Here is a 14,615-nt window from a genome sequence, read left to right on the forward strand (position 1 = left end):
GTCCCCTTTTGGAAACACCTTCCCTTGAATCTGTTCTCCTTCTGGCTCCAGTCATTCAAGCTTTCTTTGTGTAGTTTGTTTCTTCCCCTCACTCCTAAATATTGGTTATTTATAAGCTCCACACTCATATATTCATTTGTACATTTATATCCCACATGCTCTTCCAACTCAACATTTCCCCCCCCCCCAAAAAAAATCCAGGATGAGAACTGAATTTAGGAAAAAAAATAACGTTCTATCCAGCTTTCAGTAAATGGAACTTCTACTCACCAAATCTCTGAACTTGGGATTTATTCTCTAGTTCTTCTTTCCCTTCCCATCCACTGCTTATTTAGGATGAATTCTATCGACACATACCCTTGCCACAGCACCGGTTCAAGTTCTCGTTAGAACAACAACTTCCTAATTCCCAGGCTGCAAACTGGCAGCCTGCAGGCTGCCTTTGGCTTGCATACATTTAGCTTGGCTTATGCAGTGTATTAAATTGTTGAAAATTTCATCGAAGTATGGAGACTTTATAAGAATCCAGATTCACAGCTCCTTTTGCAAACCAGAAGGTACATAAGACTGGACTCTGTGTCCACATGACTATAGTAATTCTGACAGAGGAGAGGCTGCCTGATATATGAACGGAGGTGCTGTTCAGGTCTTCACCCCCTGGCCTGTTTCTCTCAGGGACATCACCAGTCCTGGCCAGGCATCAGAGTTTAGTGCAACTTCTGTCCCTCACTAGCTTCTCTGGCTCTGAATTTGTCCATCTCTACTCCATTGTCCACATTGATCCAGGATGATCTGTTCTAAAACCTACTTCTGTACATAGCTTCTAGTTAAATTCCCTCTGTAGTTAACTATTAGCTTCTGGATAAAGTTCAATTTGGTGTGTGTGCAGCATTCAAGGTCCCGTCCTTCATGCTGTGTTTCCTTCACCCCTCTCAGTTTCTTTTCTCCTCTTCTCCCTCCTCCTCCAAATCTGGTTCTCTAATTATCGTGATACTATTTGCAGTTGTCTTGATGGGTCATCCTCCTTCCAGCCAGCACACCTTCTGTATGTCCTTCCTTCTGTCTGAAAAACTTCATGTCACTCTAGCGCACGCTGGCTGCCTAACTTGTATTCCTTTCCTAAAGCTCTGGGTGACATCTTTGACCCCCCCTGAACTCCTGGGTCAGGGTCAAGTGCTTGCTCCGAGACCACCCTCCCCCTGCAGTTTTCCCACTGTCATGGCACTTGTCCTCTTCTACTGTGATGATTCGCCTGCTCTCACACAGACTGAGCTCTCTTAAGACCGGGGTGAGCTTGTTGTCTTCGAGTCTGAGCATATCGTAGGGTGTTTGGCAAATAACAGGCAGGCATATGTGTCCCTAATGAATTGTACATGTAAAAACACTTTTATAAACTTTACCATTTTATATACACGGAAGGTAATTCTATTACTGTCCACAAAGAAAAGCAAAAAATTGCTTTAGATGTAAATTTTTAAATACTCTATTATAAAGAAGCCCCTCAAAAGAGCCAGAATAAAACAAATGTGTTATTTAAAAAAAATCTTTTTTTCTGGTTCTTTGTCATGAATGTGCATGTGTGTGAGATCGTGGGTGTGTATGTGTACTGCTCAGGCCAATTAAACAGGACTGACAATTACTGGTTTCTTAAAAGCATGTGGAAATGTATCACCTTTTGCAGATGAATAACTTGAGGACTATATAGATTCAATAAAATAAAGCAATCAGTCCCATAACTACTAAGTAGAGGCAATAGCTGGTGTAGTGAGGATGCATCCTTAGACACATGGCTCTGTTGCTTCGTGCCTAGGTTATGAGAGTTATTATCCAGTAGATTCCTGAGGCAATACATTTAGAAAGCCACAGCTACTATTTTATTCACACTGTCCAGGTGAAAGAGTACTTTCAGGCTTCACATCACATTGAATTTTCAAAATTATGTGAACTGGGGAGCATTGCCTCCCTTACAGACGAGGCTGCTAAGGGACTTCCGGCCCTTTCCGCTTACAGGTACAAGAGCAGGCGCCCATTCTGAGGCTAACCTGGGGCTGGCACTCCACCTGGTACAAGACTGCGCTTTTCAAACTTCACCTTCTGTTGACTCTACCGAGGAGCCCGACTCTAGCTTTGCTGTGGCAGCAAATCTGGGGGTTGCCTGGTTATGGTTGTTTCCACTCTCCAGTAAGCTACACCATTACCACATTTCAGCTAATAACTACTGTCAGAGGCAGAACACACTGACTGTGGGGTGGGCTGGGGGGGAATCAGTTATATAATGAAGATCTACTTACAGAAGCAGCAAGCACAAAACCTCTTTTTAACAGCTGCAATTTTTTAAAGCAGTTATATTTGGCTGCCCCTGGAAACAGTTGTGCACATTCCGTACAGCACTTTGAGTCTGGAAAGTGGAACTTAGGGGGCATTCTAAATGTCCTCCTCTGCTTCAAGAGAAAGCTTGTGGGCCATGTTGGAGTATTTGTTCATTTTCCTCTGACTTATATTACTGCCCAACAAGAATAACATGTGGCCGTAATGATAGGGTTGATCTGTTTGAACAACATGAAGCTTATCACATTTGCTTTTTAACAGCCTCCTCTGAGTAAAGCTGTCTGACATAAAGACAGGTTTTGCTAATCTGTACTATCACATAAAAGTATTTTAACAATGTGATTTAATTGATGCTTTCCTTAGATGGTGGGGGGGGTGTCAAAATCGATTTAAAACAAAAATCTCGGGGCGCCTGGGTGGCACAGCGGTTAAGCGTCTGCCTTCGGCTCAGGGCGTGATCCCGGCGTTATGGGATCGAGCCCCACATCAGGCTCCTCTGCTATGAGCCTGCTTCTTCCTCTCCCACTCCCCCTGCTTGTGTTCCCTCTCTTGCTGGCTGTCTCTATCTCTGTCTAATAAATAAATAAAATCTTAAAAAAAAAAACAAAAACAAAAATCTCACATGTAATTTTAGGATTTGACTGAGTTTGACAGCTAAAGTAACCATAATAAAAACATTTGCATATTTTATCATTCATAAGGCTTTTTCACATGCACACTGAAAGACACTTTATAAGAAGTATCACTGAGACTGACAATCTTAGAAAAGGGATATTCTTCCCACAGTATTAATCTCAAGGCCAGTGTTTACCGTTCAGCTTGAAAATTTTAAGAACATTAAGTATATTATATAGGGTAATTTTTTCCTATACAAAACAGCTGACTACGGCCATATTTCTCTGATTCTAATAACATCTGTGACCACAGGGAAGAACACAACATCAAAGAATGAGTAATATGTATTTTAAAATCAGAATTTGAAGAACAGTTTCCCCCAGAGTGCCCTGAACTTCTCCTTTTTTTGTTTTTAATTTCCTCTCAACATTTGTTGTTATTCATTCCATATCCACATTTCTTTCTAGATTATAAGGTCTCTGAGGGCAGGGGTACTGTGGTCTTCTCCTTTACTACCTACCTGGTACCCAGCACAAGATTTCGTGCCAAGCAGGTACTCAGAATGTGTCTGATGAATGAATAAATTGATAACTAGAGTTTTATGCACTTTTGCTAAGAGAATAGTTTTACCTAAAATTTTCATCAATTTTATTTTCCTCCTTTGGGGTAAGAGGTTTTTTTTAAATCACAGAAATACTATTTCAAATGCTTCTGCTTTAAAATAAAAATAATTGTAATTGATTTATAATACAGCTTATAGAACATTTTCTCTGTTTAATGCTTCTTTCTTAATAATAAATCTCAACTCCTTTGAACACGTACATAATTTCATAGTAATGTAATTAAACTTTTTAAAACTTATATTGGCTAAAGGAAAAAAGGTATTACTTAACATGCATTAAAAATGTTTGACTATTGTAAGAGCTTATTTTTTATTTCTATCCAGTATTTTTCATGAAAACTCTTTGACACATTTAATTTAGTACAATCTAAATTTAACATAACACATGCTAAACAGCACCATATAACAACAAGGTATTACCTCTATATTATAGGAAATAAAATTTAAGATTATTAAGATAAGCAAAAAACACAAGTCTACTTAGGCATTACAATATATACACTGGCAGACACCGCTGAAATTGGTTGACAGTAAATAAAGAAAAAGTATAATGTGGTGAGCAGAAGCTTTTCATCTTCAAAATCTGAGCTGGTAAGTGGCAAAACCACGTTTAATGAATGTTAAAATACAAATAGATCATGTTATTTTACAATGGTGACACAAACATCTCATTTTCTGTTAGGATGCAGTACTCCATTACAGACAGCTGTTAGACACTAAAGCCATAATGCCTTAAAACAGGGCTTTCTCCATCTATAATTTCTGTGCCCTAATTTTTGCTCATCTCACTGCTAGCAGGCCAGAAGAGGAGCTGATGTGCTGAGCCAGTAGTGGGGTCACACGACAATCACAGTTTGCGCAATTTCACACCTAATGGTGTGTCCCTGAAAGTCCAAGATTCACACCCACAGTCTATTAAGAACAGAGAATGGAGTCCTGCAACCATCCAGAGATCACAGCTAGAGGAATTCCAAACGGGTGGTACCTGGTTAACAGAAGCATCTGTATTAGCCACAGGTGAAGGGGAGCGACAGGCAGGTGGAGAGGAAATTTCACTGTTGGTTCCCTCCTCCCCAGACTCCTCAGTGACAGGTGACAGCAAAGTGTGACAGCGACCTGCAGTCATCTATTACACAAAATGTAGCCCAAAGGACATGAACATCAGTTAGCTATGTTAACAAAAGACCTGGTCAGGCACAGGACAAAACAAAAGTAATAATATAACAAAGGTTAGAGATACTGAGACCCAAATCTACATACAAATTCTGTGTTAGTATTTAAAAGTTTTGTCCTCAAGTGAGTAGGACTCTAGGGACCATTTGTAAAACAAACAGGGAAAGGGGGTGCATATCACAATAAAGACTTTTGTTGTTGATTAGTTTCCTTTCCTTGATGTCTTTTTGTGTCTTTATAGACAAGTAGAAAAATCATGAATCATACAAGCGAGTGAAGGGTCTACAAAATAAAACTTGGATCTTTCGTGGACGTCTCAAATTCTAAATATTCTAGGGAGATAAATGCACCCGAAGTAATATTTTGCCAAAAGAGTCCAGGTGTGGTTATATGCTACCTAGGCACAGCACATATGTGTGGAAAACATTATAGCACTGGAAAACGTTATAGTTACCAAAATAAGTAATGCATTTTAGATACAAAGTGATAGGTCAGTGGTGTTGCAGAACAGAAATTAATGGAACCTATTTCTTTTAATCCAAAGCTAAATTTTGGGTTTTCTGTTTTCTTATTTTCCTAATAGTACCTTTCCTTCTATATTTTATTAAACATCTGTATAACAGAATACACAAACATATCTAATCAGCCAGTGTTTTAGCTTGGAAAACATACACCAAAAACAGGTGTAGCATGATTCTCCTATCCACCAGAAAACTAGAAAACTGTGCAAAGGAATTTTTTTTTTCAAGCTCAGAGCCTCTCAGTATTACTGCTAAATTATGAACAAATGCAGGGCCAACCTTCGACATATTAAATAATTCAGCCACTTCAAGCAAAAGGGTTCATTTTAACTGTCACTGTTTACAGTATCAAAAACTGGCCTTGGCCCAAATGTAGTCAGAGAGTTAAGGAGACTGTTCCTCAGTTCGAATCTGCAAGAGCTAGCACTGATCCCTAAAATAAGCCACGAAGAGGGAACCTGGAGCCACTAGCGAGGGTCCAGGCAGAAGGGAGCGCGCTGGCTCCCAGCAAACCCGGCCTTCGCCCTTACTTACCATGACCACAGAGGGGTGGGCCGAGGTCGCGGGGAGGAGCTCCCTGTCCAGGTCCTCCGTCCCCTCCGCCAGCCCCTCCACCTCCGTCACCGTCAGCAGCATGGTGGCGTGCTTGGCTTTCATCGTCAGCATCTTGCACTTGGAGTTCAAAGAGGCGATCTGCTCCTGGTAGCCCTTGATTTTCTGAGCCAGCTCCTGGGGAAACATTTCCCACCCCCCACCAACCGTGTGTCAGAGCAGCATCAAAAGGAAACACAACTAGTAGCGTTCATCTTCCTCCAGCGCTGGCCAATGAAATCGCAGAGCTGCGCCAGCCGGCAGCAGCGGCAGCGGCCGCGGCCAAGAGGCAGGATGTGGACGTGCGAGCGGAGGAGCCTGCCGGGCCCCGCACCCGCAGCCCGACCACCGCGCGGCGGGGCTGGAAGAACGGCTGCGCGGCGCGGGCCGGAGACCGAGTGCCCTGCGGCCGGCGGATTCTAATCCCAGGAGAGGCTCCGTGTGCAACCGGGGACTTATGTAACCTGAAGCACTGGCAACTTTCTTTAAAATGCCTAAAGAATCTGAAACTGCCAGATGGTTCATGCCGTGGAAATTAGGTCATGTGATGACTAAAACTACAAAAAATGCAATGCTCAGCTCTTACCATACTGAATGTATCAAATAGAGCAGTCATCTGTTACGGACCGCGTCACCAAAGTAACCTGCAGGTCAATTCCTGTGACCCACGGAGTTGTTTTTTGCAGATAAGCTAAATATTACATATGAAACCCTAAATTTTTATGCAGATTATTCCCACAATAAAGTTTTGTACACTCATCAAATTCTCCCTCATGTACTCCCCAACATGCCTCACATGTTTCTGATGTTTCAAGCTAGAACTTCTGCTCTTGAAGTTCAACTCAAATTTAACAGCTTTTAAATTCATTTGTTGAAAAAATTGTTTTAAGAGATAGAGGTGTTAAAGCTCTTACCAAGAGCTTACTGAAAATATATTCTGGACAGCACGTAGCTCTCAAAAACCAAAATATTAAATTAAAAAATGTAAAATGGTAATTCTAAAATATTAAATGTATATTTTCTTACTTAAAAGTGTATACCTGTTTAACAAAAATTAAGATGTGCATTCCAGAACATTAATCCTAAAAGTAACCAAACCATTACCTTTTTCTGTTCCTTTTATTTGGCTCTGTTGCCTGAAAAGCTGTCATTCAGTGCTTGCATGTAACATATTTTGTGAAAAAAACATAAAATGTCAATGTCTTCAAAACGATAGTGTGTGTATACATATATATGTCTATACATAGACATATATATAATTTATATATATATATATAATTTTACTGGAGATATATATATATATATACACATGCCTGTATGTATATATGTATATACATACTATCATTTTAAACACATTGACATTCAAACTAGAGCTTCGAACTTGGAAGTTCAGAAACAAATGACAACAACAAACTGGTATATATAGCGTGTGTGTATCCATATATGTATATGTGTAGGTATGTATACACAGACACACGTATATATCATTCTGTTTCTCCCCTCCCAGCCAAAACTGGCTAAATGAAAGGAAAAACAACCCAGCAAAACTCAGCCAGTAGCCTGTCTTCTTGACTTCTTCTATAGCACAATAATTTTTAAAGCAAGAATTTAAAAAGTAGAAATCAGCACTTCTCTACCTTTTAGAGCTGCAGGTACTTAATTAAACCTAACAGGGTTTTGTTTTTAATAGTGATTAGGCAGCTACTTACTATATCTGGCCTAGTGACTTATGCATGGTTGCTCTATTACAATTAGCATGCACCTGTAGAAGACATCTATCAACTCAGTGGACTCCTCCAATTCTATATTTTCACGGGACAAATCGCTAAGCCTTCTTAAAACGGCTTGCCCCATTGGGGTAGATTTGAAGACTCTTTGTGAAGTAGCATTAGTTTTAGTCCCTTCCCTTTTCTGCCTACATGGATGGCTGTGCCCCCTACTGCTATACCCTGCAAAGGTGTGCCTGTGCTGACAGCAGACACCCATCTCCTAAATTGGAGTTCTCAACTTTATTGTGTATAAAACTCATTTGGGTTGTTTGTTAACAATGAAATTCTGGTCTCCACAAAGGATGTTGATTTACTAGGCATTTTACACTTACCCCATATGATTCCCTTGGAGAAATAGCTCTTTAGAACTTTTTTCTCTAAGAATAAAACCTGTCTATATCATAATAACTTTGTGGGTTGGTGATTAAATCTGCTAAATTAAAATGGAGCCCCACTGGCTTAATGTATTCCCTATTCTCAGGAAGCGTATCTATTTTTAATTTTTACTGGATATTTCGGGAAATGATTACAAAGGATGAGCATAAAGAGGTAGGAATTTCAGATATAGTGGCTGTTCTAAGTACAGTGGCTGCCCCTCTGTGGGCAGTCTTCTGCACTCAGGAAAGGCCTTGTATGTAAGGTAAAAAGCAAAGAGCCTGAGTATTCTCTCCTATGATTTAAAAGTGGCAGGATAATTTTTTCAAATTAAATGCCAGCATTTACAAAATTACAGAAAAATATGTGAATTCCTTAGAAATGAATAAATTATCAATTATTTTTATGAGCTAAAGTTATCCTTCTAGATACTAGATTCACCTCAAAATTGAAATTCCATTAAAAGCAGACTGAAAATACAGGAAAAAGCAGCCTTCCACATTCTTATGTTATCGTAAATCAGGCTTTCACCACTCAGCACTTTCCTTCCTGTGTTTGTTTTATACATACAATGAGTCTCACACAGGACTATGCCATCATTATTATGAAAATGTATTCTAAATCACATGACAAAACTGACAAATGTCTACACTCATGTTTAGACCTGGAAAGAGAAAACGTGACAAAACGAACGGATCACTGAACAGGAGCCTGGTTGAGAGTCTACAGCTGACTGCTCAGAGCCAACTCTGGGATCTTGGACAAGTCATTTATTTTCCTGGACCATTATTCTTCTCGTCCGTGCAATAGCTACCCTAAATAGTTTCTGCAGTGGGGGAAAAAATCATGGAACTTGGAGCCACAGATACTGGCTTAGAATCTGGTTTCTATCAGTTACTAGATTTGGGAGTTTGGGAAGTCACTGACAAAAATCAGTTTGTTTTCTTATCAGTATAATGGAGATGATTGTTAAAAAAATCCTCACCTAACAGCATTGTTATAAAAGATAATGCAACAACTTTGTAAACTGTTAAAAAAAAAACCCTCAAAAAACTATAGTAATGAAAATTATTGTTTTTTCAGACAAGATTTTAAAAATATTATACCTTCTGTACTATGATAGAAAAGTTGTTACAACAAAATTCTGGATCTTACAAAATGAGATTAAGAACAGTTTCAAAATTAATTTGTAATATATACTCTAATATATGAATTATATAAACTGATTTCAAATATTTGCATAGCATATTTTCACTTAACCAATGGCATAAGAGAAATCAATAGTTAACATAGATGATATCTATAGTGTAGCAGTAAATGTAGGTGGGATGTTTATTTACGTCATTTTGTAAATCATATATAAATGTAAGTTACTGATGCATTGGGCATGTCAAGAAATTAAAGAATTGGATTTGGAGAGTAGGTAGTGAGATATTTTATCCTTCAAAGGCAACAATTGAATCTTCTGAGAAACTCACTATGATACTTGGTTTGGAAAAATAGTTTGTTGCTCTTATGGGGATAAAGTTAAAAGAGAGCAGATGAAGAATAAACTAAATATCCACCCTTGGCACAGAGAAATAAGACACCCTCCCCTGCCCTGTTGCTTACTCCAATTCATGATGCTATAAGCCAGTCCCCAAGAGAAAGACTAAATGTGACCCATACAGGAATTGACCGGGCAGAAGAAATTCACTGCTAGGTATCAATGGGCCAAAACACTCAAGGTCTATGATCTCTCAGACCAAGTCTGCACAAAGGAGGGTTCCTAAGTTTATAATGAAGGTATAAATATAAGAAAGAAGGCATATTTGCAAATGGGGAAGATGCTAACAGACACAATCTGGAAATTAGCAAAACAACATGGACCATACTCTGATTTTGGTGGAAGGAACTGAAATAACCTATATTTGAAAGAGCAAATGATTTTGTTTTTAATATGAAACATCTCTTCTTTTTAAAGAGGGTGATCAAACAGCAAGGCTTTGAGCATTGCTGTTTCTAGCAGGCTTTGAATACGGAATGGACTATGTTTTGGTGTAATTAACTGTGAGAATTTTGGGTGCAGGAGACAATTGGTGGATCCCAGTTGAGTTACATCATCAGCACCATGTAAAGAGGTTTTGGCCTCAAGAGGAAGACTCAGCCTCCGGGATCTTGGAAAGGAAAGCAAAAACAGTGCTCAAAATGCAAAGACAGTCAGAGAGGCTCCCCCACAACTGAGCACACTGTGTGTGGGACAGGGAAAACTTTTCTCTGTGATTCCCTAGAAACCAATTACATGTTCTCAGCAAGCGCCTGTGTTCCCGTCTCACCTCATGCCGAGAAATCTGGGCCTGCAGCTCCTGGATGTTACTGGTGGCCACAGGTTTGTCCTCAATTTCTCTGTGAGCTCCTTCTATAAGCTCCTGGAGGTGCTGCATTTCTTGCTCATACTGTTCATATTGCACCACAGCCTCCTTTGAAAGAGAAAAAAACACACGATTATCTTTCTGTATCAATAACTATGGGAACCATTCTGTGCTGCTGCCTATAGTGTTCACTGGTATTTACTTGTGTGTCTAGGGAATAAAGAAATGATGGGCAAAATCCCTGGATGATTCAAGTCCTCAAGTTTATGGAGATATTTCAAAGACTTCTCTCAAAATAGTTTGCTAAGATTATTGACCGACTCAAAACAGCTAAGTGGCTAGATCCTCTCTCTTCTATTCATATTGTCCTGAAAATGGCAATGTCATGGTCAGAACAATGTCACAGTGGGAAGAAATATGAAAAACATGATTGCTTCATTTTTCCATCTAAGAAATACTAAATATATATATGTAAGGCACTTGTCTAAATGTTGGGATGGAAGACAAAAAAATGAAGTAAGCATGACTTCTGTCCTCAGGAATTTACTATGTAACAAATTAGAAATAATCCAGGGAGCAAGGACAGTTGACCAACCTGACCATTTGCTATTTAATGAGCAGATATGAATGCAATTTGGATAAAGCAGGTAAAGTATTAGTTGAAAGGAGGTATGAGGTGGAGAGTGTCATTGCTTCCTAGTAAATGATTTTTCTTTTATTAGCTAAAGAGATTAAGAGTTACACTTGGGTGTGCTTTTTTAGGCAAGAAAATGCATCTGGTGCATCAATAAGCTGAAATATGAAAAAAATCTGTAACATATACTAGCAGTAAGGCATTCTACAAGGCTTTAGAGGATTCTCAGATGAATAATAAGAGATAAAAATATATGACTGAAGATAAAATTAACCTTTATAAGTTGTTCTTTACTAAAATATATTGCTCAAAGATAGTTTTCACCAAAGGATATTTTTTATAGAGCTTTCCCCAGGCTTTTTTGGGTGAGCCAAATGCTAGCATTTCATCTCCTTATTTTATATAACCACAACAATCTGTCAAATTTAACACTCTGGATGTGTTTTGATGGCTGAGCCCACACAATGCTAAGAAAAGAAGCCCATGACTCATTTGCCGTTGCTCTGCTGGCGCGGGGACGGCCAGAGCCTCTGGCTGGCACGGCAGCACATGCCTGCATGATGTTGCACTGCTGGATGGCCGTGTGCTGCAGCCGGCTGGCCTCCTCCTGCAGGTGCAGAGCGGCGTGGCAGAGCGGCAAGCTTGTGACCACATCCTCGGGGATCCGGAGTGCGCTCTGGCAGATCTGCACGGCGTGGACCTTTGGCTTGAGTGACTCCATCTCAGATAACAGATGCTGAAAGTGCAAGTTCACATTTTACACTTTGTAAAAGCATTTGAAAATTGTGTATTTTAATAGCTTAATTCATAAGCTGGAGACGTTTACTAAGTTACAGCTCTGTCACGTGTCATAAACATTTTCCGAGGAATTTTTCTTTCAATAATACATAGAGCACTGAGGCTATGACTGAGTTTAAAAATCATTTTTCCTCACTATCTTCTTTTCTTTTTTTTTTTTTTTAATAAAGCTCCCTACTCATTTCCTCTAAATTATTTTTGCTTACCTGTCGATGAGAAAGTTGCTCCTTGAGACTAAGACGTCCGACTTCTGGAGAAGTCAAGGTCGTCTGGGCTTGTTCCAAAGCAACTTGTAAGTTTTTTAGCTCAGTTTCGAATTTTTTCATATCCTACAGAGTAAAAGCAATATGAATGTTAGTATACAAAAGCGTCTGAAGTTCAAAGTCATAGAAGAATAACATCACAGTCAAGAAGGCATTATCACAGGTGCATACTATATCTCCACTATAAAACCACTATTTTTTAAAATGATACACTTTCCTATTTGAATTACTACTACTATTATTATTATTTTATTATTATTATCATTATTATTATTATTTTACCTTGGCAGCATCTTGGAGATTCTGCAAACGAATTTTGATCATGTGTCGCAGCCCCTCCGACTCCCGTCCCAGTTCTGCCACTTGCTGAAACATTTTTTCTGTGGAGTACACACTAGCGAGGTACTGTAATTTCTCAATCATCGCTTCTAGATTGCCGTGAATTTCTTCAGATTCTTCTAGCATGGTCTAGAGTGAATTATGAATATTCATGACATTGACACATAGGCAGACATAGACATAGGTAATCAATCTGGCGTGGTGTAAGACAATCAGACTAGAAGGGACTGAGATGTTATCCACAGTTCTCATGCGCACTGGGGAGGTTCTGTGTGTCTTACTGTGTTTAACCTTCACACCCCTGTGCCTACTCCCCACCTACTCTTATCCCCATTTCACAGAAAAAGAGATCAAAGTTTAGGAACTGTCAACCATTTGCCAGGGCCACACGTTATTAACTGCTGGACCCTAAGGCTCATGCTCTATCTCCCACCCCCAGCTGCTCCCTGGTGAGGGTCAGGACGTGAGTATCCCGAGAGCGGCGATGTGCTGACATGTTGGGTATCTTTGTCAGGTTGCTGAGCTTGCTTTTTCTCATATTTAAACTCAAGAGATGCCTTTCAGCTCTCATATTCTAAGATCTGAAATGCTTATCGATCTAAAAAATGAAAATCACACAAGAGCATTATAAACAAACAAAAACCTTTGAACACTTGTTTTAGTGAGACAAAGGGGGTAGAAGTGACATGAGATACCAAGAGGAATAAAACACAGCCCTCATCATTCAGGATAGTATCATCTAGTGGACTAATAATACAAATGGATTGTGAATCACATAATACACTTTATATGAGTAGAGTGAAAGAGAAGAAAGGTTAAAGATGACAGAAATGAGATGTGCTCCTACTTGCAGGAAGATTGGGAGAAGGAACGGCATAAGCAGAGGCAGAGAGGTGAGTGAGCACAAAATGTGCAGTTACTGGGATGTGTGATGTGTAAGGAGGAGAAATGGGAGCTGGGACATTATTCTTAGGCAATAGATCTTTATTTTTTATAATACAGGCCTTTTTCCCTCATGAGGAATGCTATATATATTAAAGCTTAGAAAATATTGAAAATATAAAGAAGAAAATAAAATACTCCACAATACGTCAGAGATAACTTTAAGTAGGAGATAATTTGGGTATATTTTAAGTAGGAGATAACATTTGGGTATATTTTTAGGTAATTGAGATCATAATATATGTACAATTTTCCATCTTTTTTCCACCTGACATTAGAACACATGCATTCTCTCTGTGTACTGTTTTTGGCTACACTCGGGCAGCCTGACCTAAGGCAGGTACGGGAGAACCCCAAAAGAGTGTCTACAGGCTGACTTCTCTCCCGAGCATCTGAGAGAACCACCGACAGGCGGTATCTGTCCTCCTGTGTCCCTGAGGCACTCAACTCACCCACCTGCCCAAGTCAAAACACCTGGGAGCTGTCTATGGCTCCTCCCTCCTTTCACCCACAAGAGTCTCCAGAGTCCAGAATTCTAGCTCAGTAATAGCCCTTGATTCTGTCTTCTCTCAACCTCCAAAGAGAGACCCTGTCACTCTCTGGTGTAACACTGAAGCCGCCTTCCATGCTGCCTTACCTCATCAGTCTGCTTTCCACAGGCTGCTAAATCGTCTTTCTTAAAATACAAGCCTGAAGAATATCTGTCAAAGGCTTCAGAGGGACTACATGGTAAAGCCCAAGTTCTTAACAGGCCTTTTGATCTTTTTCTTCTCTATTCTTACCTCCTATGCCTCTTTCCAGCTCTCCTCCACACCTCCTCCCCGTAGAGCTCCCTCCACTGCACCAGAGCACCCCCCACTCTTACTACCGGGGATTTCAACATGCATTTTTTGTCTACAATGCATTTCACACGGGTAGGCAACCTGTTATTCAGGACTCAGCCTGGAATGACCTTTTCCTAAGAAGGCCTCCTTAAACTTGCCCTAGACCCAGGCAGTGTGAGCGGAGCACGCTCCTGTGGGCTCCCTCAGCACCTTGTGGGCTCCCTCAGCACCTTGATCCCTCATTTCCTGCACTTACTACACTGTTTGTAATTGTGTCTGCCTGCCTTGTGCCTCCCTTTATCAACTCCCTGGGACAAGAACAGGAAATATTCTTTGTATTTTAAATTCCTAGCTTTGGAAAGAAAGCATTCTATAAATGTTTGTTGAATAAATAAATGAGTGCAGGACCTACTTAAAATAGAAGTGTAGATGGTCATTTTAAAGACTACGTTATACTCTATTATATCCAA

At 39.8% G+C, this 14,615-nt stretch overlaps 1 protein-coding gene across 12 annotated transcripts in view; it reads right to left on the reverse strand.

Moving 5' to 3' along the window:
* Positions 1-14,615, reverse strand: part of SYNE1 (spectrin repeat containing nuclear envelope protein 1) — a 443,290-nt gene that overhangs the window by 150,529 nt on the left and 278,146 nt on the right. For 11 of the 12 annotated variants that reach the window (XM_045805371.2, XM_045805374.2, XM_045805377.2 and 8 more), the window contains 6 exons: positions 12,323-12,508; positions 11,984-12,106; positions 11,533-11,715; positions 10,310-10,453; positions 5,794-5,988; positions 4,551-4,691 (listed from right to left, as the gene is read on the reverse strand). In XM_045805371.2, the coding sequence (XP_045661327.2) occupies positions 4,551-4,691; positions 5,794-5,988; positions 10,310-10,453; positions 11,533-11,715; positions 11,984-12,106; positions 12,323-12,508 (972 nt within the window). The remainder of the gene's footprint in view (positions 1-4,550; positions 4,692-5,793; positions 5,989-10,309; positions 10,454-11,532; positions 11,716-11,983; positions 12,107-12,322; positions 12,509-14,615) is intronic. The other variant, XM_045805375.2, reaches the window with a different exon arrangement.

Source organism: Ursus americanus, chromosome 11 (assembly GCF_024610735.1).
Source record: "Ursus americanus isolate L20-20 chromosome 11, mUrsAme1.1.p, whole genome shotgun sequence".
Taxonomy (NCBI): domain Eukaryota; kingdom Metazoa; phylum Chordata; class Mammalia; order Carnivora; family Ursidae; genus Ursus; species Ursus americanus.